Source organism: Carettochelys insculpta, chromosome 1 (genome assembly GCF_033958435.1).
Source record: "Carettochelys insculpta isolate YL-2023 chromosome 1, ASM3395843v1, whole genome shotgun sequence".
In the NCBI taxonomy this organism is placed as follows: domain Eukaryota; kingdom Metazoa; phylum Chordata; order Testudines; family Carettochelyidae; genus Carettochelys; species Carettochelys insculpta.
Genome location: NC_134137.1, coordinates 2,806,427 through 2,826,928, shown reverse-complemented (window position 1 = coordinate 2,826,928; position 20,502 = coordinate 2,806,427). Strand labels below are relative to the sequence as shown.

The window sequence follows — 20,502 nt, the reverse complement described above, 5'->3', positions numbered from 1 at the left end:
GTCTGTCCTGGTCTGGCTATGTTCTGAGGAAGTGTGTCTGTCCTACGAAAGCTCACCTAATAAACCATTTTGCTAGTCTTTAAAGTGCTACTTGACTGCTTTTTGTTTTGATAGTGTATAGACTAGCTCGGCTTCCTCTCTGTTACTGTTCTGTTGACAGATGTTTCTAGTGTAGACATAGTCTGGGTGTTGGAATCACATGGTTTTACCGATTGAAAAACCCACAAAACAGCAGTGGGTGGCCAGACAGCGAGACAAGCAGTGGATGGACAGATGGTGCGGCCGGCTGGTGGGAGGAGCAGCGGACAGACAGACAGCCAGTGAGGCCTGTGGTGCAGCGGTGGGAGGAGCAGCAGGTGGACGGATGGTGCGGCCGGGTTCTGACGGGTGGGATAGCTGTCAAGGAGCAAGCAAGAATACCGGACAAGCATGAAGGGGGCATTGCCTCAGGTTCAATGAGGGAATGCATCAGGGTGATGTGTCAGGGTCTGCACGGACTGAACGCAGTTGTAAGTGGGGCATTTGAAGTGGGGGAGTATGAAGAAAGTTTGGGTGTGTGGATCAGCTGGTTACAGTATTGGACTGGTGGGACTGGGAGGTAAGGGACACTGCTCAGTCCATTTGAGCTGAGACAGTTGCTTGAGGGTTGGTTATGAACTCTGGGTGTGGTATTTTCCCAAGCTTATGCCATGTGGCGTTTCTGCCTCTTTCATTAAAAGTTTTTTTTTCCTACACTCAGATTCCATGCATCTGAGTGGGGAAGCATTGCCTCTCTGAGGCACCCAGGGGGTCTGTGAATTTCCCAGGCTACTGGGTGGAGGCTTGAGCCAGTTCTGTGTGAGTTGGATGAAAAGGAACCCCTAGATATTGAACCCAGTCCTCACTGCTGCCAACTCCTTCCAGCAGAAGGGTTACATAAATAAATGTTTACATTTCATTGTGTCAAGAGTGATCAATCTACTCCATTCATGAGAACAGCTTCCAGTGTACATGCAGTGTCTGATATTAACTTTGTCTTTCCTTCCAGACATTTATGTTGTGACCGTCATCCTAGACCCCTGGCACCTACAGGAAGTCAGGAGAATGACCGTTTGAGACAGAGACACTGTTCTGCCACAGGGCCGGATTTCTTTTCCTGACCTCCATGTCACATTCCAACGTAACCGACTTCACCAACCCCTCCACCATCATCCTGCTGGGCATTCCTGGCCTGGAGGCAGCCTATGTCTGGCTCTCCATCCCCTTCTGCATCATGTATGCCATAGTTCTCTTGGGAAACTTTTTCATCCTGTTCATGGTAAAGATTGAATCAAGCCTCCATGAGCCCATGTACTATTTCCTCTGTATGTTGGCCATCACAGACCTGGTCCTGTCTTCTTCCACCCTACCTAAAATGCTGAGCATCTTCTGGTTCAGTTCAAGGGATATCAGTTTCAGTGCCTGCCTTGCCCAGCTGTTCTTTGTTCACTGCTTTGCAGTGATGGAGTCGGGGATCTTCCTAGCCATGGCTTTTGATCGCTATGTGGCCATCTGCCATCCCCTGAGACATTGCACTATTCTGACCAGCACTGTGGTATCCAAGATTGGGCTGGCTGTCCTGTTGCGTGGCAGCATGATTGTGCTACCCTATCCCTTCCTGGTGCGGAGGTGGCATTATTGTAGAACCAACATCCTCCCACACACACACTGTGAGCACATCTACATGGTGAAGCTGGCCTGTGGTGACACCAGCATCAGTAGCTACTACGGCCTCTTTGTGCTATTCTGTGGGAAAAGTCTGGACATGTTTTTTATTGCCATATCCTATTTCCAAATCCTCAGGGCTATCTTCAGGCTCCCCACAAAGGAGGCCCGGCTCAAGACTTTAGGGACCTGTAGCTCCCATCTCTGTGCCATCTTAGCCTTTTACATCCCCAGTTTCTTCTCCTCCTTCACACAGCGGTTTGGCCAGAATCTGCCCCTGCATTTCCATGTTCTTATTGCCAATATGTATCTCCTGGTGCCCCCCATGCTAAACCCCATCATCTATGGGGTGAGAAGTAAACAGATCCAGGACAGGCTGCTCCAACTCTTTATTCATGCAAACAGAATCTGAAGGAGTGCTTCCCTTCTGGCCAGATAGAAGTGGGGAGACCCTGGATGTGTCTGTGTAAATACATTTTTCTGCTGCTTTATATAGTTTTGTTTCATTGTCGGCAGATGAAGTGGTATTTTTCTCATTGCACTCAACTTAATTTGTGAGCCATGGTGGGTGGTGGCAGAGTGCTGTGAGCATTTGGATGACAAGAGAACAAAGATGTGAGTAGGGTGCCTCTTTATCTTCCCCCTCCCAGAATTTCTGATGAATTCTGCTGAGGCAACTCTGAGCTCTTGGTTTGCTTTAACCAAACACAGCAACTGTGCGTGGGATGCAGAGAACGTTTGGGCGTGCAATAAGAATACGAGGGGAGAAGAGCAGTGCTCTGGCTACCTGGGATGGGATTTTTATTCATAGTTAATGGACAGGACCTAGTTTTTTTTGTTTCCCAAATTATTGCCAAGTTATTTCCCTTCTTTTATAAAATGCTTCTGTACTGTACTCAGACTCTGTGCTCACCAGGGGGGTAGTATCTCCTCTGAGGGGACCAAAGGCGGCCTGTTAATGTACCAGATTAGTAGGTGAGAACTTGATCGACTTCTGTGTTGTATTGATGGAAAGGAACTCCTAGATAAGAAACCCAGATGTGGCTGCTGTCTCCATGAATACAAGTCCCAGCTGAAGTATGCTGGACCCTGTATTTTTCCCCCTAGTCCCCTAACTCACTGTACTAGTCGTTCAACATGTGCCTGCTTACAGCTCTCTTCAACCACCCTGTTGGCTGCTCATTGCACTTCTCTGCTGCTGTCATGCTGGCCAGATATCACATCTCTCCATCAATGCTCTGCTGACCACTGGTCACCATCTGCTGTTATCCACCTCCTGGCTTTTGCCCTTCAGTTTCAATTGATTTCAGAACCCAGTGATTCCAACTCATAGCAAGTGCAATAGAAGAAATACAACTCCAGCACAATTAACTTACGAAAGAGGCTCCTAAAACTGCTTATTTACGACTATTGTTTGAAGAGTGTGGATGTGGGGTGGGGGATCAGATGAAACCAGTCCCACTGGAGAGGGTATGAATCCCCCTATCCAGAATAATCTTCCCTCACCCATCTATTCTCACAGAGATCTGAAAACTGAGCGCCTGCTCAGCAAGGTTCTTTCAGCTAAGCTCTTTCCTTAGGAACAATCTAACAAAGTCCTGCTTTTCACTAGTGCCACAAACTAACAGACATTGGTAACCACATTTTCACTACACCACCTATAATGCAAACATAGCTGGTTTTGGTTTATAAATTAATTTGATTACAATGAGCAAAATATTATTCCATCTGCTGACAATGTAATCAATGCAAGTAAAGCAGGAGCAAACCGTAGTTACATAGACACACCCAGGCTATGTCTCCACTAGAAACATCTGTCCACACATGACACTATCAACATGTCAATAGATTGCATCTATACATACCTTGCTCTGTCAACAGAGAGCTGCTGGACTGCAAAGAGGTCTGGCAGGAGACAGGAAGCCCTCTCTGTCGACAGAAGTGTCTACACTGCACTTTTGTTGACAGTACTCTGTCCAGATATTGTTTTGCCTCTAATTTTTGAGGGATAATACAATAAAAGAAAACACAGAGTTCTCTCAACACTCTGTCACCAGAATGCTTTAGGTGGGTGGATGTTCCCTGAATTATGTTGACAGGAGGCCCCTTCTGTCGACAAAACTCTGTAATGAAGCCCCAGCCCCAGGGTCTAGGTTGGTGATGGAATCTCCATCCCTAGAGGTGTTTAAGTCCTAGATTGACAAAGTCCTGCCTGGGATGATTTATTTAGGTTTGGTCCTGCTTTAGGCAGCGGCTGGACTTCTTGATCTTCTGAGGTCGTTTCCAGCCCTGGATTCTCTAAAACAGCTTATGGTCCCTATAATTCAGCAGCAAAGTCCTCAGGACAAAGATCTGTGTGGCTTATGCTATTTTATTTTATTTTATTTTATTTTGCTTTCAATTATCTTTGGTTTGTGCTGGATTGGGCCTTTAACTATCAGGATTCCTGCAAAGCTTGTGGTCTGGGAAGTGTGAACCTTTTCTCAGACTCCGGGCAAGGCCAGGGAACACCTCTGAACATAGGTGGACAGTGGCTGAGAGAAGCAATATGAGAAGCCTGTGTGTCAGCTGGGAAGGTGGGAGTTGGCCAGAGTCTGGAAGACTTGAGTAGTTCACAGGAATGGACAAAGACAGGACAGCTTCCAATAAGGTCCAAGAGGGACACGGGGTGAGGAGGGGTCTCCAGGCTGAAGTAAGGGGTTGTGGCAGGGAGCTGTTCGCAGAGCTAAATACAAGCCGGTTGTGTTTTAGTAGAACCCCAGTGAAGCATGTGGTGTTATCTGATAAAGAAGGGGGAACCATGCCCACCCATCCTGACCACCACCCACCCTAGGATCAGGGCCCTGAATACTAATTACAACTCTGGTCACAAGGCCGCACTGCCAGTCGGGGTTGTTGCTTTGCTGATTCTGACCTCTAGACCCTGCAGCCCTCACTGCAAATGCTCTATTGCTGACTGGGACTATAGGGCCATAGAATCTTAGGGCTTGAAGAGACCAGGGTGGTCATTGAGTCCATCTCCATGGTCATAGCAGGACCAATCGCAATTTCATCATCCCAGCCAGGCCTTACTCAAGTTGGCACTTAAAAGCTCTTACAGCCGGAAATTTCACCACCTTTCTAGGTTACCATTCCAGTGTTTCACCCTCCTCATGAAATTGGGCCACACAGACCCTCAACTACTGGTAACTCTACTGATTCTAACACCCCCAGAGCACTTATCCACCCTGCACACACACACCCATGGCAAATGGGGGGGCACCAAGCAAAGCCCATTGGAAGGATCCATACCAGCCAGATGGAGTCTCCGAAGGCTCTCAAAGGTCTGTTACAAAGCCAGCAGCAGCAGGCTGCCCAGAAGCAGCAACAGCAGACACCGCTGCTCCAGCAGCTCACCTGCCACCCAGAGCTCCAGATGGTGCAGGAGCAGCAGCCCCAGCTCATGTGGGTGTCGACCCGTCATCAACATGTGCAACGGCAAAATGTAACCTGACAGAGGCCATGGCTGTTGCAGCCTTGATTGTCCTTTCCCTAGCCTGGCAGGAGCAGAGACAGGGGAGAGATCTCCCACGGACCGTAGTACCCCTGACAAATAGGGGTGGGATCCAGTGATTACCTAGAAGCATTCCTCACTACATTCAATCCAGACCCTCTGCCTGCGGAAGGCCTGAGAGCACTGGGACACACAGCTGGCACTCCACAGGATTGGCCTGGCACAAATGGCATGCGCCTCGACCCACAGAAGGTGCTGAAATACTCCTAGGCAGATATTCTCAACAAAATGGGGATCGGCCGCTAAACACAGCACTGGCACCTTCACAGGGAATGGTACACACCGGGGTCACATCCTGTGCAGTTGCAGCCAAATCCTATTACCCTTGGTCATGGCTAGAACAGTGTTCAAACGCACGTTCTCTTTCCCTGCACTTAATAACACCATGGCCGTGTCTACATAGTAAAAACTTTGAAATGGCCACGCTAAAATTCATGTTCAGAGCCTCATTAGCATGTTGGTCTCTGCAGCACCTCAGCTCACTCCCACGTGGCTAGTCTACGCCAGGGTCCTTTTCAAAAGGACCCGACCAACAATGAAATCCCCTTATTCCTATCAATCATATCTATCAAATGTACGTCAATGTGCAGGACTCGGGTAGACTTGTAATGCTGCTCTGGGCTGCTCTGAATGATTTATTCTGGCTTCTGAAACGTAAGACGCTGTGGCTGAGTGTACAGTATGGAGTTTTGTTGACAGAAGGGGCCGTCTGTCGACATACCTCAGGGAGTGTCTACACACGTAAAGCTTTATGTCGACACAGTCTTGACAGAACTCTTCATTTTCCTCGAGGCTCTGTCTACACTAGCACACAACGTTGAAGTATCCTATTTTGAAGAAAGAACATTGAAAAAGTCTACTTCAAAGTGTATCGTCTACATGTCCTCTAGGGCTGGTGCAGTCAATGTTCAACGTTAAAATAACGATGGGGAATGTCTAAGGGAGCCATCCTGGAAGCTCCCCCCGTCAAAATAAGGGGCCAGCAAAGCTTGCAGACGGGGTCACATGTTGGACTAGCCCTTCTGGGGCAAGAGCAAGCCGCTCCCTTAAAGGGCCCCTCCCAGACACACTCAGCCTGCACAGCACAATGTCCACAGAGCCGACAACCGGTTGCAGACCCCGTGCACACAGCATGGACCGTCAGCTGCGGCACCAGCCAGAAGCCCTGAGCTAAGAGCTGCTGCACGCGGCAATCACAGAACCCTGCAGGGGCTGGACAGAGCATCTCTCAACCCCTCAGCTGATGGCCGCCATGGAGCACTCTGCTATTTCGATGTAGCAGGAAGCAGATCGTCTACACACATCCTACTTCGACGTTGAACGTTGTAGTAGGGCTCTATTCCCATCATCAGATAGGAATAGCAATTGTGACGTCTCACCACCTAACATTGATTTCAACGTCGAAATACCGCATGGCGTGTGTAGATACGACACGTGCTATTTCGACGTTGTGCCAGCTACTTTGAAGTAGCTGGCTAGTGTAGATGCGCCCTGAGAGTGTTATCCCTTAAAAATTTGAGGCACAACAATCTCTGGACAGAGTACTGTCGATAAAAGTACAGCGCAGACACTCCAGTCGACAAAGACGGCTTCCGGTTCCCAGGCAGCTATTCCGCTTTCCGGCACCTGAGGGGAGTGCAGTCCAGCAGTTCTCTGTCAATAGACCAAGTTGTGTGTAGCTGCAATCTGCTGACAGAGGCTCTGTCCATATTACTCTGCAGATAGCAACGTCTGTCGACAGTTGCTTTTAGTGTAATCAAAGGGGCTGTGTCTACACGGGCGCAAAGCTTCGAAATAGCCGTATTTCAAATAAAACGAATGAGGCACTGAATTGAATATTCAGGACCTCATTGTCATTAGGACGCTTCCGGGTGTGGCGCTTCAAAAGCACCACTTTCGAAAGCGTGCGGCTCGGCACGGCTCCACAGGGCTCCTTTTCAAAAGGAAGGGCCACCATTATGTTAATGAAGCGCTGCATATTCATTGCAGCACCTCATTAGCATCTTTCAAACCCATTCATTAACATGCACCTTTCAAAAAGAAGGGGATTGTGTAGACCCAGCCATGGAGTTTGAGTTTGTCATCACTTGCCCCCAACTTTGAAGGGGGCGTGTTAATCAGGGCGATGGGAGATTACTAATGAAGTGCTGGGGTGAATACACAGCACTTCATTAGGCTAATTCTCCCCCGTGGCAATTTCAAAGTTCAAAGTGCCTTTTCTCCCCAGAATTGTGAAGTATGACTTTGAAGTAGTGTGCGCACTTCGAAGCGCCCATGGCTACACGCAAGCTGCCACTTTCAAGTTTGACACTTAGAAGCTGCTGCGGGGGGGGGGGGGAATATTATGCTAATGAAGTGCTGCATATTCACTGCAGCATTTCATTAGTAATCTCTCATTGCAATGCCCCCTTCAAAGAAGGGGCAAGTGTAGACCCAGCCTTTGAGTACTATTACAGGCCTCACAAACTACTTCAAGGGAAAATACTCTAACCCTATACACTACCATAATTAATGTGTGATACACATTACACAGCTCTACAGCATCACATGTAGATGGGAAACCACACAGCACGAAACAAACACTGAGGGATGAGATCACATATCAGTTCACACAAAAGTTCCTGAAACACCCGGTAATACGATGGTGGAAAATGCCCTGCCAGTGATGTGCTGGAATGGCCTAATAGACAGGCACAAGCATGAGTCCTGAGGCAACGAGTCACCGACTCCCCAAGGTTCCTGTGCGGGAGACAGGACTGAGAGACAAAGACACATGCCCAGCCCCTGTGAGAGGAACAGAGCTGACAGACACAGACACCACTGGGTTCCTGAGGGGGTAGGAGGGCTGAGAGACACAAGCACAAGGCAGAGACTGTGAGGAAAATGGGCTGAGAGATGAAGACACAAACCCCACCCTGTATGAAGAATGGAGGCCGGCAGAACACTGAGACAAACCTGTTGTCACCAGCCTCACCTCTTCATGCTATGTCTGGTGATCCAGCCCCACTGCAGGGGTAGCACAGACCACCCTCCGCTGCTGGAGTGGGAAAAATATGGCCCAAGGGAGAGATTCGTCCAGCCAAGCCTGCCTCACCCCTGCTTGGTGCTCAGAAAGTCTGACTGCATGGCCATGTGCCCCTCTGTCATTGCTGGGAGCCCACAAGTTAGAGAGAGAAGATTCTCATTCTACATCCATCCCCAGCTGCTTCCATTGGGCAGTTTCTAGCCAATAGATGCTTCCTATTTGCATCATGTTTTTTATCCCCTCCACCTGCCCCCAGGCTTGCAGCATTCAGTTCACTGCAGCCCACCTCCTTCCTCCATTCTCTGGCTGGTAGGGAGCCTAGCTGAGGAATTGACTGGGTTGCTGTCCAGGAGCCACTCTGGTGACTGTCCTGGTCCCAGGATGTGAGGGAGACATGGGGCAGTTTGCATGGAAGATGCTGCCCACTGTGGAGTGGCAGGAGATGCTGGAGAACTTGCAGGACCTGTGTGCGGGGGGAGGGGAGAAATGCAGATTCACCTTTTTTCAGAGCAAAGAGCCATCTCCCCACCCCTGCCCGGTCCAGTGGGGTGGGCTGCAAGGCCTGCTCTGCTCTTGGTGACTGCAACCAGTTCTGTGTCTTGCCTAGAGTTGTCCTGGCTGAAGGGCCCATTGCGGTGAGAGGCAGCAGGCTCTGCCCAGGGCTTACAGGGCACTGGGGTGGGCTTGGGGCAGTAACACACACTACGAAGAGGCATGGGGTGAGTGAGGGCACCCTGATGGGGAAGGGAGTTCCTATTTGTAGGGGTCAGCTGCCAATCATGATGACAGGGCACTGAAGGGCATTAGTAGCAGCTTGACAGGAGCACACCCTGATGACTCCTGCAGCTGAGCTTCTGCCGTACGGGTGTGTGGCAGGGGCCGGGTTCAGCCCTGTGTGAGCACTGAGGTCTTGCCCTAGGAGCACTAGAGCTCCTGCAAAGCCTGGGAGGCTCTCAGTGGCCCCAGGTGCTCCTAGAGAAGGCTGTGGGGATGGGACACCTGCTTTTGGGGCTGGGAGATCCAGGCAGCACCTTAGCCGGGGTCAGCTCTTTGCGGGGCACTGGCACACTGCTATGACTCAGCTCCAGGCCAGCTGCTCCCCCTGCTCTGTGTGCACTCAAGCAGCTGGGTAGCAGTGAGTGGGGCTGTCTGCCATCTGCAGTCAGGGGGGTGACACTTTCGGCCCAGGCTATCCCAGAAGAAGGCCATCAGTACAGATCACTTGGGGCTCATCTCGTCATGCAAGATCTGGCTTCTTCCTTCCTCTCCCCTTTCTCTTGGCTGAATGATGCTGCAGTGGCAGGTGGGAGCCAGACTGGGAGAGCCAGGCCCTCTGGCCTTACATTGAGTTTGGTGTCAGTGTGTGTCACAGCCACGCTTCTCAGTGAGCCATGCGCTTGTTTGGCCACTCAGGAGAGATTCCAATGGAATCAGCTGATTAGCAGAGTGCCCACAGCCAGATGTTTGGTTCTTCTGCTGTGTCACATCCTCACGTCCCTGGGTGTGTGTGACATGATCAGTTTTAAAATGAACATGCAAACCCTGTTGCAACCACTGTCCTAGGTTTGCACTTCTCCTGGGTCAGGTGGACCAAGTGAGGTATAGAACAAAAGCTGGAGATTCACTGAGTCTCTTCATGCTGCTTTTATGTGTGTATCCCTTTTATATGTGGAATTGTAAGCGCTGGCTCTGTGCTCTGAGTGTTGATTGTCTGCTATGGGAGACCACAATAGGAGGTGTGGCACAGATTGTGACAGGATTCCTCACCAGGTGAAGCATCACTGACTCCAATCCATCTCTGAGGAATTTGTCTGTGCTTGAGTAGTACAGGAGACCGCCAATGGCAGAATGCCCAAAAGGAGCTTGGGCAGGTGACCTGCTCACGTGACAGGCTCCATTTCGGACATGCAACCGCACAGGTAGAAACATGGATTTCTCTCCACATGTGCAAGGGTATAAATGGGACCTTCACATTCCTCCATCTTCCTTTCAATCTTCATTCTAGCTCATTGCTTCACAAGCAACTCTGCTATGAGCCAAGCTTGGAAGGATTGCTGTCCCATGCTAACAAAGGATGTACTTAAGAGACTTTCAAAATAACCCTCTATGCCATGTGCTGCCAGCCTGCATCAAGAATTGTGTGATTGATATGTGTAATCTAATTATTTTAGCAATTTTACTCTTACCTTATTCTTCATTGTTATTAATAACACTTTTGATTTTAGATTCCAAAGGAATGACCCAGCGTGCTCCTTTGGGTAAGGTCTGAGATAGTCATTGACCTGGGAATGTGGCCGGCCCTGTGGCATTGGAAGAACTTGTTCGGATTTGGTGAGATTGGGTTTCGTAATCTCTCACCTGTGTGCGGAGGACGCTGCTTGTGGCGCAAGGGGAGCTGGCGTGTCGGCAGGAAGTGGTTGTGTGATATCTTGCTGGCCACAGTAGCAAAAGAAGTGCTCTGCTCTGTGTGACTGGTTTGGAACTTGGTAGTAGACGAACCCCCATCTAGGGCTGTCAGTAGCCTGGTTTGAAGCAATTTGTCCTGGTCTGGCTCTCTCTGCTGTACCTGGAGAAACCAATTTTATTGCGATATTGTAGTCAGGAGGATTCACACCTTGTGATGAAAATATGTTACTCTGGACTCCATTTTATTTCTGTTGTTTTTAGCTAACTATGCTGGATACTTTCTCTTGGAAAAATCACGTTCCCTGAACATGACAGAAGCTGCAAAAGATGGAAGTGACATAATCATTTTCCTCCCTCCACCCAGAACTGACCACCCAGAACACCTTAAGGGCAAGGTCTAAACAGGGGATGTGGTCCTAGGTGGGGGGGATTTCTATCCTTCATATGGATGATTGCTGGGCATTTTGTAACAGCAGGCTGAGACAGAGATTGATTTAAATATTGTCTAGGGTCTGCAAATTATCCTTGTTTCTTAGGTCTCCAACTTTGCTCGATACAGTATTATTTATAGTTACAGATGATCTGTCCTTCATAAATCTTCACAAAACAAACCAGCAGGCATATAGCACTTAAAAGACTAACAAACTAATTTCTTAGATAATGAGCATTCATGGGGCAGAGCCACTTCTTCAGATCTGAATTTAATTTCATCCACTAATTAATTAGTTTGTTAGTCTTTAAAGTGCAACATGTAACTTGGGTTTATTTTGTGGAAGATACAAACTAACATGGTTCCCCATCTGTAACTTCATAAATCAGTTTTATTTTCCCTAAAAGATTGTGTTGTTTGAAAAGTAAAGGGGAAATCTGTTCGGTACTAGGGGTTGATGAATTGTCCTCCCCACGCTCATGGAGGGGAGCACTACATAATACATTTACATTGACCAGCCTGTGCAGTGCAGTGTAAACACCGTACCTTGGAGGACTGCTGCGTGTCACAGCCTCACAGGGTGATGAGGGGCAGGCTGATACACCCCAGAAGAGTCCATCACACCTACCCAAGGGACAGATGCTGCCAGACCATTAGTCCATTGCCCTCTTGTCCTGTGTTCCATCGCTGAGAACGTGACCATGGTTATCACAGGGAAGCTGGAATCCCTTAGTTCAGTGGAAATGGAGCGATTTCTGGGGTCGGGGTGCTGAGCTCCATCCCCCCTACCCCCCACCCACACACATTCACATTTCTGCCCTCCACTGCCCACTATCTGCCTTTCCCTGCTGAGAATTTTCAGAGTATCACACCCTACAGAGACATGGACATTCTCCCGAGTTTCCTTGGTAATCAACTCTATTTTTTCATATGTACATAAATGCACAGAGCTGCCAATTACTGCCTGACTCAGCCCAGAGTCCCAGAGTGCTCCTGTCACTTGGGGAAGTTCCCTGAATTACTCTTGACAGCTAAACCGGGACAAAGAGCAGGGAAGCATGAACGTAGAATGTGCAGATATCGGCAAGAGTAACTCAGGTCTCCACAGTCTCTATATCCAGATTCTGCTTCTCTCCCAGGGGCCAAGCAGGCTGCACAGAGCTATATTATCGGCAGCTCACATCCCTGTGTTGGCTCGGCATGGGATGCTGGTACAGAGGCTGGAAGGAGAGACGTGTGGGATACGACTGCTTCAGAGGGATTTACAGGGGAAACTCTTCGACCGCAGGATTCACAGGTACCCATTTCTTACTTAGGAGGTGACCTGTTCAATAAACCCTTTGTAATATCGATGTGATGGGAGACAGAGGAAATCTGTTGTCTTTTCAAGTCTTCTCAACCCTTAAACGTCTCAGGCGCTAAGAAGACCTGATGAGTTTGCTGTAGTATCATGGACCAAAACCAAAGAGAGCCTGATAAATTCATGGAGGTTCGGTCCATCAATGGCAATTCACCAGGGCAGGTAGGGAAAGTGTCCCCAGAATCTATTTCTCGGAGGCTGGAAATGGATGACTGTTGAGGAGGGATCACTTTGATGATTACCTGTTCTGCTCACTCCCTTTGGGGCATCAGGCATTGGCCTTTGCTGGCAAAGATGGGACTGAGTTAGATGGATGTTAGGTCTGACCCATTGTGACCATTCTTCTGTTCTTAAAATGCCCCCCCTTCCACTTCCCCAACTCATGGTTGCATTTCATGGCACAGCAGATTGTGCATCGTGAAAGTTGGTAGTAGATTTACAATACAATGCTGATTCTCAGGCCATACCCCTTAGTTCCCTTTGTATTCAAAACTTAGTGAAAACCACAGAAACCATTTGTGTGTTCATACACACAGACGGTCACCTCTCCATATTTCATCTCAGGGTTCTGCCTGTTAACACGGAGGTAGTTAGCTGACTTTAATGGCTGGGATACATATTTCAACATGTGCAGTGCACCTTTTCCCCTGGCTTCATTCAAGGAAGGAACTGAAAAGGTATGGCTGAAATTTTTCCCCCAAAAAACTGTCTCCAAACAGGACATCGAATAGGGAAAATTTCAGTCCAAATAAGGAGGCTCAGAGAGGTGATCGTGTGAATGTGTATCTCCAAAAACAACGAGTCAAATGGCACCTTAAGTACTAATCAATGTATTTAGTCATAAGGTGCTGTGTGCAAAGTCCCACTACTTCAGCTACGTTAGTGTGGACATAGTTAACTCTGAATTTCCACTTCAATACATCAGATGATGTGTGTCTTTGCCCAAGAAAGAATGTGTAAAAAGACTGGGAGTTTTTTGACTGGATAAGAGATTCAGTCATTGAGCTTTAAAAAATCATAACCAGAGTGTAGATTGTGAGTAAGGAAATGTTATTTACTCTTTCCCTCAAGGTGAGATCATGGGGGTCACCAAGTTAAATTAGCAGGCAGCAGGTTTAAAACAAAGAAAAAGAAGCCCAAAGTGTGGAATTCATTCCCAGCAGATCCTGTGAAAGGGAAAACTATAATCGTGTGGGGAAAAAAGTAACAGCTAAATTCGTGGAGAGTAAATACATCAATGGCCATTAGTCAGGCTGTCTAAGGATGGTGTCCCTAACCTTTTTCTGCGAGAGTCTGCGAATCGGTCCTTTTCACAGGCTTCACTGACATTGAGGCAGTTCAGTCTTGGGAGGATTCAGTTCTAGTGCTCCACACCCAGGAAACCAACCCCAGATGAGACCCAGACCCACAAATACAATTAACGTTCTCATGTAACTGTTTCGCACAGTGAAAGTTCATCAGGTAAACTCCCTTTACCAATGAAAGAGCAATATTTAGTGACTGTGCAAACCCAGGTAATAATTATTTACACTAGGCCTGATAGTAAACAAAATATTTATGACGTGCACACAACAGGATTACATATAATCATAGAAGAAAAGAAGAGGAAGGGACATTGTGAGGTCATCTTATCTAGTCACTGTCCTCCCAGCAGGACCAAACACCACCTATATCATCCCTGTTAGATATTTATCCAACCTGTTCTTAAATATCTCCAATAAGACAGATTCAAAAACCACCTTTGGCAATTTATTCCACTGCTTCAACATTAGAACTGTTATCTTGAAATAGACTTGAGTCCTTAATAAGAATCAAAATCATAAGGGCTGTTTTACAAGTCCCATGTGCTAACCACTGATCCATGCCTCCTCCCCCAGCCATGGAAGGAGGGGAACCATCACACCATTCTCATAGCCTGTAGTAGAAACAAAAACAAAACAAAGAACTTTCTATTGATGCTATTATTTTAGAGACTGGGAGATAAAATCTGAGTGTATATCCACACCAATTATTTCTTCTTGTTAGAACATTTTCATTCTTTTGCCCCTGTTTTAAATGAGGAGGTTTTCTGAAGAGATGCTACCAATGAACCCCAGCTCTTTTCTCTGGGCTGTGTTCTGCTGGGATGTCCCTGCTACCATATTTCAGCAATTGCAAGTGAAAACATAAGTTACTAAATTCAAATGAAAGAAAATGCACAGCTAGTTTTAATTCACTAATCAATGAATTGCATGACAGTTTGCAACCTTAAGAGCTGTTCTTTTTTTAGACATAATCTTCAAGTCAGAGATAAATTATTTTGCTCTGAAGTGGGTCTCCAGCCCTCCTCAAAGTTTTTTGTATACTTTTAGATTGTGTCCAGCAGCTTCCCAAGTCATCCAAAGACATAAGGGATTTGTTTCCCATTACATAAATGGACTGTCCTCAGTGATGGAAATCTTTTGTTTCATATGCCTTCTTTCTTAGGAAAAATACAAGATTAACTGCAGATGTGGTCAAATGTTTCTCTGTGCTTACTACCTTCTAGACATACAGGAAAACCAAGTTTATTATAAACTTTTGAGTTTATCACCCAGTTAGGAGGGTTTAGTCACAAGTAATGGCCCTTATTGGCTTTTTTAAAATTATAAACAAACTCACAATTCATATTTCTAGCTTTGCATTCAAAAATAAGTGCACCAAGATAGGCTAGACATATTTGTCAGACTTTAACATTAAAAGGGAAAAGTTACATGAGGTATTTTGTTCAAGTCATCCCTAAGTTACTCACATCTATATTCACAAGCCATATTTCATGGAACATGGTGGGGGGACCATCACACCATTCTCTTCACCTATAACACAGAAACACTTTCTATCTGTTTTGTAATTTTTAGAAGAAAAAACTGAGTGCATCTCCACAACAATAAATTGTCCATCCCATTCCTGATTTTACATTGTCTTTCTTTTGGCCACTGTGGGAGATGATCAAGTGTTTCAGTGGAGGTTCTGTAAGTGAACCCCAGCTATTTTCCCTGATATGTGTGCTAGTGGAATTTCCCCAGCACATTCTTGGCAATGGTTCAGTTTTCATCCCCTTCCAGACTTTGAGCTCCCAGGTGAATGGGGAGCTCCCTACAGCCTGGAATCTCTAACCTCAGTTTTCACTGCATTCAGGAACAATGAAAGAGAACCAGTATCAATACTCAGGTTTCCTGGTGGTGCCTATAACAGTTTCCAACCCAGTTATGTGCACCAATTACTGATGCACTGAGCACCATAAAATACAGCATTGACATGAGCAGGGTCCATTGTTCATAATTATTTTATTAAGAAAAAAAATGTTGCATTTCAGTTTGTCAAGAATGATAAATCAACCCCATTAATGAGAATGGCCTCCAGTAGTAAGAACAGTGTCTGATATTAACATTGTCTCTCCATCTAGGCATTTATGCTGTGACCTTCATTCTAGATTCTTGGGACCCACCGGAAGTCAGAGGAATGACAGTTTGATTGGGACACACTATTCCGCCTAGAAGCTGGATTCCTTCTCCCAAGCTCCATGTCACATTCCAACACAACTGAATTCATCAACCCCTCCACCATCATTCTGCTGGGCATTCCTGGCCTGGAGGCAGCTTATGTCTGGCTCTCCATCCCCTTCTGCATCATGTATATCATAATCATCTTGGGCAACTTCTTCATCCTTTTCATTGTGAAGATTGAACCAAGCCTCCATGAGCCAATGTACTATTTCCTCTGTATGTTGGCTGTCACAGACCTGGTCCTGTCTTCTTCAACCCTGCCCAAAATGCTGATCATTTTCTGGTTCAATTCCAGGGAGATCGATTTCAATGCTTGCATTCTACAGGTGTTCTTCGTTCACTGCTTCGCTGTGATGGAGTCTGGAATCTTCCTAGCCATGGCTTTTGATCGCTATGTGGCCATCTGCCATCCCCTGAGACATTCCACCATCCTGACTAACCCTGTGGTGGCCAGGATTGGCCTGGCTGCGGCGTTGCGTGGCATCATGATTATATTTCCCTATCCCTTCTTGCTGAGAAGGTGGCTATACTGTAGAACTAATGTTCTCCCACACACACACTGTGATCACATCTACATGGTGAAGCTGGCCTGTGGTGACACCAGCATCAGTAGTTACTACGGCCTCTTTGTGCTATTCTCTGGGAAATGTGTGGACATTTTTTTTATCACCATATCCTATTTCCAGATCCTCAGGGCTGTCTTCAGGCTGCCCACTAAGGAGGCCCGGCTCAAGACTTTAGGGACCTGTACCTCCCACATCTGTGCCATCTTAGCCTTTTACATCCCCAGTTTCTTCTCCTCCTTCACACAAAGGTTTGGCAAAAGTCTACCCCTGCATTTCCATGTTCCCATTGCTAATATTTATCTCCTGGTACCCCCCATGCTAAACCCCATCATCTATGGGGTGAGAAGTAAGCAGATGCGGGAAAGGCTGCTCCGGCTCTTTAATTGTGCGAGTAAGAGCTAAAGGAATGCTTCCCTTCCAGTCAGCTAGAAGTGGAGAGACCCTGGGTGTGTCTCTGTAAATACAGTTTGATCCTGCTGTACATGGAGTTGTAGGATTGTGAGCAGATGGACTGGTATTATTCTCTCTGCAGTCATCTTAAACTTGGAGCCAGCTGGGTGGTGGCAGAGTGTGGTGAGTGGTTGGATGGCAAGTGAACAGAGAAGTGAGTAGGGTGCCTCTTTACCTTCCCACTCCCAGAATGTCTGGTGAACTCTCATGAGGCAGCTCTGAACTCTGGGTCTACTTTAGCCAACGATAGCAACTGTGAGTGGGATGCAGAGAGCATTTGGGCACGTGATAAGAATTTGAGGTGAGGAGAACACTGCCCAGATTACCTGGGATGGGACTTTTGCTCCAGCTTTACATTTAGGACCTAGTTTGTGGTGTTTCCCAAATTAATGCCAAGTTATTTCCCTTCTTTTATTAAAGTTTCTTTACTCTGCTCAGACACTGTGCTCACCAGCGGGATAGTGTCACCAGTGGGATAGTGTCACTAGTGACAGGCACCACGGGTGGTCAGTGAATTTGCCAGAATACTGGGTGGGAACTTAATCCATTTCTGCGTAAAATCAATGGGAAGGAACCCCTAGATATGAAACCCAGACCTGGATGTTGTTGGTTCCATGAGTTAAAGTCCCACCTGAAGTACGTTGAGCCGTGTATTTTTCCCACTTGGTCCATAACTCACTCTGCTGGACACTCACCATTTGCCTGATTGTGGCTCTCTTCTACCGCCCTGCTGGTTGCTCATAGCACATCTCTGCTGCCATCCTGCTGGCCAGATATCACATCTCTCCATTGCTGCTCTGCTGGCCATCAGTCACCATCTGCTGTCATCCACCTCCTGGCTGTGACCTCTGCTCATCAGTTTCAAGTGATTTCAGCCACCAGTGATGATAGTTATTTACAAGTACAATAGAAGAAATACAGCTCCAGCACAATTAACTTAGGAAAGAGATGCCTAACAGTTCCTGTTTAGTTCTGTTATTTGAACAGCATGCATGGGTGATGGGGAGATCAGGTGAAACCTGTCTGGGAAGGGGATCGTATGCAGCCTCATAACCATGAAGCTCTGAAAATTTAGCCTTGCTTAGAAAGGTTCTTTCAACTAAGCCCTTTCCTTTAGGAACTATCTAACGCTGTCCTGCGTTTCACAGATTGGTACCCACATTTTCACTACCCCGCCTTTACCGCAAACATAGCTCATGCTCATTTATGAATTAATTTGATTACAATGAGCAAAATATCATCCCATCTGCTGACAATCTAATCCACCTAAGCAAAGGAGGAGCAAACTGTAGTTAAACAGACACACCCAGGGTCTAGTGAGCTGGTGGAATTTCTATCCCTAGAGATTATTAATTCTCAGCTTGGTGAAATCCTGACTGGGACGATTTAGTTTGCGTTAGTCTTGCTTTGGGCAGGGGCTGGACTTAATTACCTTCTGAGGTCCCTTTCCACCCTGGGATTCTATGATTCCATGAAATAGCTTGTGAGCTCTATAATTCAACTGGAAAGTCCTCAGAACAGATATTTCTTTGTGATTTATTTTATTTTATTTTATTTTATTTTCATTTTCAATTCCCTTTGGCTCTTGTTGGATGGGGGCTGTAGCAAGCAGCATTTCTGCAAACTTGTGCATTGGGAAATATTAAACTTGTGCCAAATTTTGGGGCAAGGCCAGGGATCAGCTCTGAAAATAGGTGGACAGCAATTGAGAGAAGTAGCAGGAGAAGCCCATGTGTTAGCTGTGAAGATGGAGGCTGAACACAGAGTGGGAGACTCCAGTAGTTCATGGGGATGGACACAGATAACATAGCTTCCAATAAGGTGTGCAGTTTTTCTTCCCCTGGGAGGGACACAGGGTGAGGAGGAGTTTCGAAGCTCCCATAGGGGGTTGTGTCAGGGAAGTGTTTGCAGAATCATGTATAAGTTGGTTGTATTTTAGTAGAACCCCGGTGAAGAATGTGGTGTTATCTGATAGAGAGGATGTGCACGGTTCCCCTTATCCCGATCACCACTCACCCTAGGGAAGTGGCCCTGAATTCTATTAATTATAACTCTGGCCATTAGGCAACACTGCCTGGTCATGGGTTGTTTTGCTGGTTTTTGGCTCCTAGAGGCTGCTGCTCTGTCTACAAATGCTTTATTACTGCCTGGAACTATAGGGCCATAGGATCACAGAATCCTGGGGCTGGAAGAGACCAAGGTGGCCATGGAGTCCACATTCATGGTCATAGCAGGACTAATCGCAAATTCATCATCCCAGCCAGGCCTCTGTCAAGTTGGGACTTAAAAACTCTTAGAGCTGGAAATTTCACCACCTCTCTAGGTAACCATTCCAGTGCTTCACCCTTCTAGTGAAATTGGGTCACACAAACCCAAGGCGACTGGTAACTCTAGTGACTACAACGCCCTCAGCACATTAACCCACCCTGCCCACACGCCCCCATGCCATGACAAATGGTGGAGCACTGGGGCACCAATCAGAGCCCATTAGAAGGATCCATACCAGAGAGATGGAGGCTCAGAAGGCTCTCAAAGGGCTGTCAGAAAGCCAGCAGCAGCAGGCTGCCCAGAAGCAGCAACAGCAAACACCACTGCTCCAGCAGCTCACCTGCCACCCAGAGCTCCAGATGGTGCAGGAGCAGCAGCCCCAGCTCATGTGGGAGTCGACCCATCATCAACGTGTGCAACGGCAAAATGTAACCTGACAGAGGCCATGGCTGTTGCAGCCTTGATTGTCCTTTCCCTAGCCTGGCAGGAGCAGAGACAGAGGAGAGATCTCCCACGGACTGTAATACCCCTGACAAATATGGGTGGGATCCAGTGATGACCCGGAAGCATTCCTCACTACATTCAATCCAGACCCTCTGCCTGCCAGTGGCCTGTGTAGCACTGGGACGCACAGCTGGCACTCCACACGACTGGCCTGGCACAGACGAGTTTATACTATTCATGTGCATGTATCACTGAATGTGAAGTTTTGTGAATTGGCTGTGCACTTGTTTGTGTCATGTTCGCTTCTGGCAGCTAGCAAGAGGCTTGGGCAACCTACTGGGAAAGTGATGCTAGTCCAGTGTAAAGCACCACCTCAATAACAATGCACCTTGTGGTGCCGATCCACAGCTGATCAGATTTGCTGTGAGCGCTCAGACCAACATGTAAATAATGACTGCAGCCGAAAGGGAACGGAGCCCTGCATAAGCAGGTACTTTCCTATATGCCAGTCCCCATGTCAGGAAATACTCTCACAACTGGAGCCCCTTCCCACAGACAAGGGTTTAAAGAGGACCGTGAGGGACCCTGCCCTTTGTCATTCTTATTTATCACCTTTGCAGGATCTCTGCTGAGAACTCACTTGGAATGACTGACGGCCCATCCCAGGAGAGGATGTGTTCCAGAGCCTTTTCTGAAGACAGCAAATTAGCCCATCTCTGCTAAAGGCCTACACCAAGATCTGTGCAGTTGGTGAATGTAATTAGAGTCTCTTTAGCAAAGTTAACTCTCATTC

At 47.3% G+C, this 20,502-nt stretch overlaps 2 protein-coding genes across 2 annotated transcripts; both read left to right on the top strand.

Annotated features, from left to right (window-relative positions):
• Window positions 1-1,144: 1,144 nt before the first annotated feature.
• Window positions 1,145-2,095, top strand: LOC142007320 (olfactory receptor 52M1-like). The gene has a single exon (XM_074983933.1). The coding sequence runs from the start codon at window positions 1,145-1,147 to the stop codon at window positions 2,093-2,095; it is 951 nt and encodes a 316-aa protein (XP_074840034.1).
• A 13,903-nt stretch (window positions 2,096-15,998) lies between these two features.
• On the top strand, window positions 15,999-16,949 carry LOC142007304 (olfactory receptor 52M1-like). Its single transcript, XM_074983915.1, has one exon. The coding sequence runs from the start codon at window positions 15,999-16,001 to the stop codon at window positions 16,947-16,949; it is 951 nt and encodes a 316-aa protein (XP_074840016.1).
• Window positions 16,950-20,502: the final 3,553 nt, after the last annotated feature.

What these genes read in the sequence shown, in the direction of transcription:
- LOC142007320 (XM_074983933.1), top strand. Translation starts at nt 1,145, where the DNA reads ATGTCACATTCCAACGTAACCGACTTCACCAACCCCTCCACCATCATC.
- LOC142007304 (XM_074983915.1), top strand. Translation starts at nt 15,999, where the DNA reads ATGTCACATTCCAACACAACTGAATTCATCAACCCCTCCACCATCATT.